The 10,555-nt window shown below is 43.4% G+C and overlaps 2 protein-coding genes across 2 annotated transcripts; one reads left to right on the top strand and one right to left on the bottom strand.

Moving 5' to 3' along the window:
- Positions 1–393: 393 nt before the first annotated feature.
- On the bottom strand, positions 394–5,381 carry ints5 (integrator complex subunit 5). Its single transcript, XM_019253524.2, has 4 exons — positions 5,111–5,381; positions 4,003–4,255; positions 1,673–3,649; positions 394–1,572 (listed from the first exon to the last, which is right to left on the bottom strand). Exons 1-4 carry the CDS (start codon positions 5,203–5,205, stop codon positions 853–855), a joined length of 3,045 nt encoding a protein of 1,014 aa, XP_019109069.1. The 5' UTR covers positions 5,206–5,381; the 3' UTR covers positions 394–852.
- A 1,720-nt stretch (positions 5,382–7,101) lies between these two features.
- On the top strand, positions 7,102–10,245 carry LOC104934088 (HRAS-like suppressor 3). Its single transcript, XM_019253479.2, has 5 exons — positions 7,102–7,210; positions 7,821–7,866; positions 8,247–8,355; positions 8,563–8,831; positions 9,402–10,245. The coding sequence occupies exons 2-5, from the start codon at positions 7,852–7,854 to the stop codon at positions 9,522–9,524; spliced, it is 516 nt and encodes a 171-aa protein (XP_019109024.1). The 5' UTR covers positions 7,102–7,210; positions 7,821–7,851; the 3' UTR covers positions 9,525–10,245.
- Positions 10,246–10,555: the final 310 nt, after the last annotated feature.

The following is a 10,555-nucleotide window of genomic DNA, read 5'->3' as shown; positions in this document are numbered from 1 at the left end:
AAGATCCCAAGAGAATTCTCCTGTTATCTCGGAATAACATTTGTTTTTCAAGATAACGACATAAATAACTTACGTTCCATTGTAACGTACTGTTTTTGTTCTATTAGTAGTTTACAAACTGGGGTTAGGACTCCCATAAGGCATGGAAGGATAATTATTATGATTTAAAACCCAAAGCAAAGCTCATTTAACCTCTAAAAATTATTTAAATGAAACCACCTCTTCCCTTTCACTGTGGTTAGTATTAAGAGGTAACAGAAGAGGCTGCAAATCACTGGCTTAGAGGATTTCCAGGAAGTAAACCACATGGTAAGACTTTGATCACTTTAATCACAAAGAGAGTCCTGTGATAACATATCTCAGCCTCAACATGGACGCACAATTCAAGACAAGTTCCAGGGCCAAATGAAGTTTTATTTTTTGTAAAGTGGTTGAATCAACAGTTCTACGCATGTAACAAGAAATGCAAGGCATGTCTGTAGTCACAATCTTTGAACATGGACAATCTGAAAATGATACAAAACAATCTATAAACAGTTCAGCAGAGTTAAGTTGTATTTTCTATCTGAAATGACACATTAAGGCTGTGTTTTGTGTGGAGAAAAATCTGCATTAACATAAATTACATGTCTTGTCCACTTGTCTTTCTCACTGAAACGACTAGTTACAAATGTATGAAGTCTAAAAATATGGTACAAAAGGTAAACACACATGCACACAGTTATACTTGTATGAAACCAAAGTATAGTGATAGCAACTTTGCAGTCCACTCTTGGAGCAACGTAACACAGTATTCCATCATTGTATAGTCTGTTTATTCCCCATTATCTGCTCCTCACAGTTTGCTCCCCACTAGAGCTGGAACCGCCAGCATAGGTGTCCCAATCGATCTATGTTTTTATGCAGGACGCTGTGAATTGGTGCCACGTATCTTGCCACGTCACCATCCCGTGAGAAATCCCTGCAGAAGAGGCCCTTCTCTGAGCTGAAGACAAACTTCTGGGGCATTGGGCCATTGCCCCTCATGTACTCCCACACAGCCAGGAGCAGCAGCCTCACCTCAAAGGGAGTGAGGTGAGGGAAGGCTTCATGGACATTGGCAAGCACAGGAGGCAGGAGCTGGCCCTCTCCCATGCAGGACACCAGGAGGCAGGAGGCCTGGAGGTGCCACGGAGAGTCTGTGGACAACATTTCACGGGACGCCTCCCAGTGGGACAGCAGAGTGGCCAGGAGCCCTCTGAGCACAGCTGAGCAGTAGCAGAGAGCCGGACGTCCAGCTGCCACCACCTGAAGCAGAGGGAAGAGCACCGGGTGGGCCTCGAAGCAACGCCGAATGTGGATGTCTCGCTCCACAGTGGTGCGGGCATGCTCTTCTGGAGGCCAGGACAGCTCACCATTGGCCACATCCGGACAGACGTTTTCCACCAATGTGACTGCAACAACCTTGGCTGCCTCTGCGTTGATGGGTGCCGGCTCGTCAGCGTCAGATGGTGGTCGTGAACCATTGATAGAGCCGTTGAGACCAGAGGAACTGCAACACTGGACGACGACAGCCAGCAGAGTTTGGCTGTTCTGTAGAGAGAAGAAAGTGATGGTGACACATTTTCAAACATTTCTGCTGCAGCACATAAAACAGAAAATACAAAATAAGTTCAGAAATTGTGCAACTCACCTGGATGACCCCAGATGGGTCAGGCAGCTGTGTGGCAGTGCGGACCTTCAGCCCCTTGCCAATCACCCCAGCGTGAAACACAGACCACACGCTGCCAGAAAAGTTGACGGTGGTGCCGAACCGACAGTTGATATCCAGCAAAGAGGCTCCGATGTCAGGGGACACAGATGGGGAAGTCAGAGGGGCACCAGACATGTCTGCGAGCTGCCCTCCAAACAGGTCAGCATTGCCTTTATGTAGCGCTCCCTCAACCAGCTGCTGAAGTACTGCCTTGAGAGTGAGCGGAGAATAGGCTGCGAAGCGGGACAGGAGCAGGACCGAACAGTTCACCGCCTCGCCTGCTTGTCCTGCATCTCTCCCCACCTTTCCCCCTTCACCTCTTCTCCGCAGCGCCAGAAAGAAATGAGTGACGGCAGCACGGGAGAGGAGGAGCAGGTGTGCTGGGGAGGAGGTGCGAGGGAGTGGGCTACAGGATAGGAGGCGCACTGCAGCGTGAGATACAGCTGGGTCCCCGTGGAGAAGGAGCGGGCCAAAATCATGGAGGTGTCCAGAGACTGCTGAGCCCACCTGGATGGCCATGGAGGACTGAACACCTGCTGCTCCTCTTCTCTCCTCGTCCTGACTCTGGATGGCAGCAGCCAGGTTAAGCAGCAGCTGCCTCAGCTGCCGGGGCCCCAGAGTGTGTGTATGGATCTGGGCCACACAGCGAGCTACAGCGGCAGGAATGAGCCCCGCCATGCAAGAGGACAGTGTGGTGTGGAGCTGCCAGGCCAGAGCCAGCTCCTCCGGGTTGCGGGCCTGGGTGAGTAGCTGGCAGAAGGCCTCAGTGGCCACGCTGGGACCACCATACACAGACAGCAGGCACAGCAACTGGTGCAACCAGAGGTGACGCTTCCTCTCCAGTCGCAGTGTCTCGGCACAGAGCTCACCTATGTGAGACTGTAGCTCCTCTAAGAAGGGGATAACCCTCTGGGGCTGAGAGGGAGCAGAGTGATGGGGATTGACCTCAACTCCATCTGTGCGGTTGAAGACCAGTTTGTGAAGATGAAGAAGCAGCATCTGGAGAAGACGATCACAACCTTCTCGGACTCCCTCATGAGGGGAGGGTGTAGGGCCAGAGATGATGACCGAGGCTGGGGTTGCTGTGTCTGCCAGAAAACGAAGAACCCGAGCACCTCCTGAGGGGCTCTGGCTAATAAGGTGGACAGCCAGCCCCAGCATGTTATCCAGTTCCTCTCTGGGGAGACCCTGTAGCAGGGCCTGCAGTTGAAGCAGGACAGGAGGGCGCAGCAGCTCTACCAGCTCTGCAGACACCGCACCAAACAGGTTGGGGGACATCGCAGCAAGCTGCAGCAGAAACGGCACAGCGGCACGGCGGAGTTGAGGGGAACTCTCCCAAGATGTTGAGGACGAAGTGGGTGATAGGGGGCTTGATGGAGTCAGGCTTTCCTGAAACATCCTGAGCAGCTCCTTCCTGATGCTGTCTGAGTGATGTGCTGCAAGATGTCCAAGGATTCCCACCACTGAGCCAATCTTTGGCACTCTGCTGCCTTTATCCACTCCCATCACCATCAGCCCTTGGTCCTTAGCGCCATGAGAGCAAAAGTCCTTGAGTCCACATGCCAAGACTCTGCTGATAATAGTACCTGGAAAGGCAGAGCCGATGTGAGCGACCACCCAATCAAAATGCGGGGAGTGTTGGACTGACGTGTCCAACAACGCATCCACACAGGCGTCAGGACACCAGGCCAGCATGGCGGCCAAACACTGGGAGTAGGCCTCCATGAGTGACCGAGTGGCAGCGCAGGACATCCAGAGCTGGAGCAGCTCGTTGAGGCTGGAAGAGTGAGGGGCCACCCTGCGGCCGGCATGCTTGCTGCTCAGCTGGCCCAACAAGTCCACAGCCCAAGCGGATACCAGAGGGGCCCAGGCCCGAGGGTTGAGACGGATGAACTCTGACAGCACGCCATGAACCTCCTACAGACAAAGAGAAATTTTAAAGACCATTTTCTTGGAACTTCCCAAACATTATCATGTTTTTATGAACACAAGAAGACAAGCAATCTCAAATGTGTGTCTTGGTTTTGATGCCCTTCCAGAATAGAAAACTAAAACTTTAGTTTAATTCAAGGCAAAAAATATTATAGGTGACATCTTCAAATCACTTCACTGAGAAGCAAATATTTAGCATTTCTGCTTAAAAGATGATCATCAAAATAGTTAAAGACAATGTCCTGTAAAGTTCAAATCTCAATTACCTTTTCAATATTTACATCACTTCATGATTTTAAATAAAATACTCAATTTCTAAGATGTCCTATGTTGGTCACCTGTATGATGTCCTCCAGGTTGGAGCTGACCACGGAGCTGGCATCACCCTCTGTCTCCAGGTTGTGCAGGAAGGCGGAGACGTGTTCATCGTAAACGCCCCTCAGATGCTCCAGAACCGCTCCCCGGCAGGCCGGGACCGATCTCAGCAGACGCACAGCACAACGTGCGTGCTCCCTGACACTGAGCTTTCTGCCCTGAACCGTGTCAACGCCTTTGATGAAGGACTTGATCTCCTGGGACAGTTCCTGGGCACTAGAGGAGAAAGGTGGACATGAGGAAATGATGGGGGACATTTAGCAGGAGCAGAAAATGAATGAGGAAAGGGAATTCACAGAGGGCGTGTACCTGACAAGAAGGAGAAAGATATATATCTGCTGTTTAGTCTTACATGAAATATGAGGAAAGTAAAGCAGCAAATATAATTTGTTTAATATTTCAATAGTTGCAGATTAACTTTCTTTCAAAGAGTATTTAACTCATTGTTGCATAATATCTTCACCAGGAAATCACCCACAGTTTGGAATCATTTATTAAACTGACACATGCTGTATCCAGCTTATGAAATTTTTAAAAAATACTATCACATAAGACAAACAGCAAATCCTCACAATTAAGAAGCTGAAACTGGATAATGTCAGGCATTTTTGCAACTTTTTCTTAACATTTAATAAATTACCATATTGTGGTTTTATTATTTTTACCTTAACAAAAAAATAAAATAATTTAAATAACCCTTAGTTGCATTACAGCGCTAAAATATATGTTTTTCAAATAAAATTCATACATTTAAATCTTGGTAAACTAAAGAAAACGCAAAACATTTCTTTACAAATGCTATCTTTGTTCTAATTGAAAGTATGAAGCGTGTCGGTCAGCACAAGTGAGCATAATATCTTTATTTAACCTTTAATCGACACATGAATAATCGATTAACTCTGAAGTAGTCAGTCTGTTGTTAATCCACTAACTTTCAGCATGAGCCGGCTCTGTTGAAAAGAGGAGCACCGCTGACGGGGTAATATTTGTCCAGTCGACTTAAAGATAAAATAAAAGACGCGTTAATTCAGAGTTTGCGGTGTGGACGTACTTGTCCTGTCAGTGTCTCACCTCAGGGCAGTCTGCGGCGTGTGAGTGTGTGAGCTCTGCATCGCTTTCAGCGGACTCCCGTTAAACACCACAGACATCGTTTGGTCCTTTAACATGAAAGCGTCTCATCAAATCCTCCTGTGGTCTGCGGGACTCGCTCGGTGGCCGAGTATGAAGCGTCGTGTTGTCTCCTCTGTTGTTGTCTGTCCACTGTCAGGACACAAACACAGCGAAAGGGCGCCCCGAAGCCGGAAGTCAGGACTTCTTCGTCGGTACAAAAAAAAAGGCAAGCCGTCATACAACGCTGACGTCACTGACGACCTCTAGTGGCGCTTCTTCTTTATTTTATTTATTTATTTATTATTTTATTTATTTATTATTAGAACTTTGTTTCACAAACAAAGGAACACAGATCTATACAAAACATTACAAAAACATTCATGTATATTCGACGCGGGTCGAGAAAGAGTTTACATAAATATATTTAATGTTCACATATATATAAGCGTTTTAATAGCTTTTGTGTCATTAGAAAACTTAATGGAAGCGACGTACTGTTGAGCTCACCGTGAAAGGCAACAAAGATGGTTTTTCTTCGAGTAATTTACTTTGTGAATATGAAATTTTGTAGTGGCGCTTCTTCTTCTTCTCTTCTTCGTGTTATTATCAGTTTCTTCTTATAGTCAAGTCAGTCAATTTTATTTATAGAGCACTTTAAAAACAACAGAAGTTGACCCAAAGTGCTTTACAATCAGGGCGGAAATGAAAAACAACAAAACAACAAAAAAAAAAATGAATAACAAAGTAGACAAGATTCTTAATAGTGCGGCCTTATGGTCTGTATTGCTGATAATATTGTCCTCTTTGAGAGTTTGTATTCAATTTTGGTATTTTGCTTAATAAAAATAATAATTTAAAAAAAAAAGTTTCTTTTTATATGCGGACTATGCGCTTGCATAGTGCATAGTATGGCCCCACAGCCACCAGGAGGGCCTCCAAATTGCAAGTTCAGCCTCAATAAATTTTGAGAGAATTAAAAGTACCTGTCTTTTAACATAAGACTGTGATCATACAGATCATGAACACAAAGTAGTGCGATCATGTTGTACACTTACATATTATTCCTTTTAAACTACAGCATAACTGTTATTCTTATTGTTGGTTTGTTTTCCTTGTTTGTACGTTAAAGTAGGTGCTGCTGGTTTCATGTATTTTTTATTCAAGGTAATAGCTTTTGCTGATTCCTGTCAGACTTGTGGTTATACGTACCACAATCAGGGGTTGCAGTCTTACGTGTGAATGTTTCTTACTACCTGAAACATCAAATGTAACAGACTGTTGCATCGTCACAGATCATCTGAAAAGGTTAGGAATCTCTGCCTCATAGTTTGACAAAATAGGGGGCCCCAAAAGGCATCTTGCATAGGGCCCCCAAACAGAAACAGCCCTGATTATTATTATCAGTAGTATTAGTAGTAGTAGTATTTACAATGGTAAAAACCTTTATGTCGATCTTCAAAAGTTTAAATTATAGTGTTAAAACTATTTATATATATTTTTTACTTTTCTTACGTTTTCTCTTTGTAAAGATCTTAGCACGTGCGTACACATCTAAAACGTTTTTACTGAGATAAGAGATAAGATAGACTTTAATGATCCCACCCCAGGGAAAGTCACTTGTCACAGCAGGTCGTATACAGTAGCCTGATAATAAATGACTCATAGATTAGAAATATATAGATAAAGTCAAGACGTCATGCACAGCTGTTGGAATGAAGGACCTGTGGTAGAGCTCCTTCTTACATGGTGGGAGTAGCAGTCTGAGATGTTTAAGGACCCCACAGCTGTTGATCACAGCTGGAAATAACGTTTTAGTAACTGATTTTTTTATGTTTGTTTGTTTGTTTGTTTTTTCAACATTGGTTTGAGAGCATGTTTTCGAGTAAGAAATACAGAACAGTGTGTAAATATATACCGGTGGCTGCTGACGCTTGTTTTGCTTTGTTTGATGCTTTTATTTTGAAGGTGACGCACACGCGCAGTCCATGACTGATCTCTGTCAGCTGAGTTTTGGTCTCGACTCGGACATTTAAACGACTTGTGGAGGTTATTTGATAAAAGGTAAGACCACGGATTGTTTTTTAACATCTAACTACACTAACTGAGCTGTGATGTTTTCTCGATGGCTCGGTGTTTTATAGCTGACGTTGTGTGTCAGCTGTTGGTGAGTAAACACAGCAGGGTGACGTAAACACAGACCCCATTGATGCTAAACGCCTCGTTAGCGATCGGCTACTTTGATGCTTCGTCGCTTGTTGTGTTTGTTAAAGCTTAAAACCTGTGAGTTTATCTAGTCAGTTACTGAACCGACTCCTGCCAATGTGTTTATGTATTACAGTAGGTGCTGCACCACTAGTCACTAATTCAACACTCTTTTCATTTCAAAATATCTGTAAGTCAGGTTTGATTGGTTGAAATTAAACTTTTCATGTGAAAATACATGAATTGTTTTACAGATATCTATCTCAAAATTAAAAAATAATAATAAAAATACAAGTGAAAAGTATTTGCCATAGCTGTTGAACCGGATTGGGTACATTCATACCTTAAAAAAACTTTTCCATGACAATGTCCAGCCTATTTTTTTTCAAAGCTCACCTGTAAGTTTCATTTTTCTTTTCATGCTGTGTCCTAATATAGATCTTTAAAATATGTTCCCATGTTCCCACAGGTACTAAAAGTCATCTTGAACAAACCCCGACATGGCCCCCACACTGGTTAGTAAACTCTCTCTCTTAATCAGTATTTGAATATTTTGGTGGTATCATGAAATGCTCAGTTATTTAAATGGATAAAATAAATAATTAGTCCATAGAAATAAACCACTAAAGATGGAGTGTTGAGTATGAATTGAGGCGTCTCAGCCTGAGGAAAGAAGCTGCTCTGTGGTCTGGTGGTATGGCAGCAGGCCAGCCTTTGAATCACTTGACACACAGCAGCACGGTGAACAGGCTGTGGCTCGGGTATTTCATGTCATTTGTTCTGAATTTTCCTTTGACCCAGATTATGTCAGTCTGGTTGGGTCAAATGTGCTGCAGTTGTTGCTAAACTCAGTCCTGTTGCAAACAGTTTTATTCTCTCTCTGTTCTAATCCAAGTATGATGAGAAACCACAGCCTGGGGACTTGATAGAAATCTTCCGGGGATCCTATCAGCACTGGGCTGTGTATGTTGGAGATGGCTTCGTTGTTCACTTGGCACCACCCTGTGAGTCCGCACATACACACACAACTGTCTCGACTTGGAATCCAAACCCGTCTCAGTCTGGGACAATAATGACAGCCCACATTCACTGGCACAGGCAGTTTTTAAGACCAGAATATCAACTTTGGTTACGTGTTTGTTTGAGCCGATTCATAATGAACAAACTACTGAAATATTTGGTGCATAAACCTGCAAACCTTTTCTTCATAGCTGAGGTCCCAGGTGCAGGTGTCAACAGCATGATGTCTGTCCTAGCTGAGAAGGCCATAGTGAAGAAAGAGGAGCTGTGGGACGTGGTGGGAACCAACCAGTGGAAAATCAACAACGCCCTGGACAATGAGTACGAGCCCCGTCCAGTTCACCTAATAGTGAGGGAGGCTTGCGCACTGGTGAATGCAAATCTGCCGTACTGTGTCTTCAGGGGCAACTGTGAGCACTTTGCAAACGAGCTGCGGTATGGAAAAGCAGAGTCCCGGCAGGTCAGTGGACATATTTTAGTCTCTACATGCAAGACTCTTACTGTGGCTTGGGTAAAAACAGGAAACAGGAAAGGATAAACCTTAGACATGGTGTGTAGCCAGTGGAGTCCAAGTTAAAAAGGGGGGGGGGAGTCCATACTGTGGTCTGTGATGGTCTGTACTGTGATTTAGTTGTATTTTTCTGATCTGCACACACAGTGAGTTTCGTTCATTCATTCAACATTCATTTTCCGGGATGGTCCAGTGAGAACAGTTGGACCTTTAAAAAGACAGAAAATAAAGGATCAAATTAAAATATGACACACAACTCTTCTCCTTCCAAAAAGTTTAGAGAATAAATCTGTTGTCTTCGTCCGCATAATCTACAGTTCAGCTTTCCATCACATTATAATAGTAAAGGGAATGTTGATAATACAAAGAGCTGAGTACAAAAATAAGCTGTTACATGTCCTGAAGTGTGAGTGATGCATTTCCTACAATTGTGTATAATTCTAATGGAGTTTTGAATGTCAAGCCTCTGCTCATCATGTCTCTGCTCACTAACTAAAAGATGTTTGTTTCCATCTGCAGGTGCGTAAGGCAGGAGAAGTAGTTATGGTGGCAGGTGTGGCAGCAGCAGTGGGTCTAGGAGTTTTTGCTCTGGTAGGTGCTCTGTTTGGAGGCAGCAAAAAAGAAAACAAGAACACGGAGTGATTCAAGTCCCAGGTCATCTGTTCGGGACTTCATTAACAGATCACCAGCAAAGCCTAACTGGATCTTACCATGTTCTCTTCTAGAAAACGCTGTCTGATTTATATGTATGCATGTGACTTAGCGAGACGTATCCTCCATCTGTCCTTCACGCCTTCTTTGGCTTGATAACAGTAACAATGCAGGGCTGGTTGGTTTGTGATCAAGACTCTGTATTTTTAACACTTTCTACAAATTTCTACAGATAGCACAACAAATCACATTTTCACAAATTAACTAAGGTGCCACGGTTCAATGTGTTTTAATATGAACTTTTTGAAGATGATTTGTAGATATTTTCTGGATTGTGATTGCTATGAGATTCACAGGGTTGAGGGGTCTTTTTCTGTTATTCTATACTTGTATCAAATCTAAACCCCTCTAAACAACAAAATTTGTATTCCTGTGAACTAATGCTTAATCTTAGAATATTATATATAACCAAAATAAGCTATGAATATGAAGATATTGTGACTGTGTCTCACATAATAGCTCTGTAATGTCATATGCACTTTGAACTTTCATTTAGTGGAGTGTCCAGGGCTGAAAGGAGATATAGATTGAAATAATTTAACACTCCTGCACTTTGCTCATGACGTCACCTTTACTGGGTTTTAAAGGTTTCGTCGTCTTCTGACATTTTACTTGTAATTGTTATAAATAAAAAATAATTTGTGATTCTCAATGGTAGTGTTTTTTTTTCCTGCCCCTCACATTGGATTGCAGTTCTTGAAACCATGCGGGCCCTGATCTGTTTAGCTTCAGTTTAAAATTAATTCTTGAATTTCTAAGCATTTTAATTTGAAGTAGAATACTGTATTAGTGTTGAAGACTAAAATACTTTGAACTCTGTTTCTGTTTAAAATAATTCTACACTACATCTGTGTACAACCTTCATGAGAAGTTCCTCTGACAATTTTCATGATATCGCTGAATAATTATTTTGTTGCCTGGCACATTTTTGATTGCAACTTTAATGAGAGTGTTTTCATTAC

Source organism: Larimichthys crocea, chromosome I (assembly GCF_000972845.2).
Source record: "Larimichthys crocea isolate SSNF chromosome I, L_crocea_2.0, whole genome shotgun sequence".
NCBI lineage: Eukaryota > Metazoa > Chordata > Actinopteri > Sciaenidae > Larimichthys > Larimichthys crocea.
Note: the sequence above shows the minus strand (reverse complement) of the source record. Positions and strands in the feature narration are given on the sequence as shown.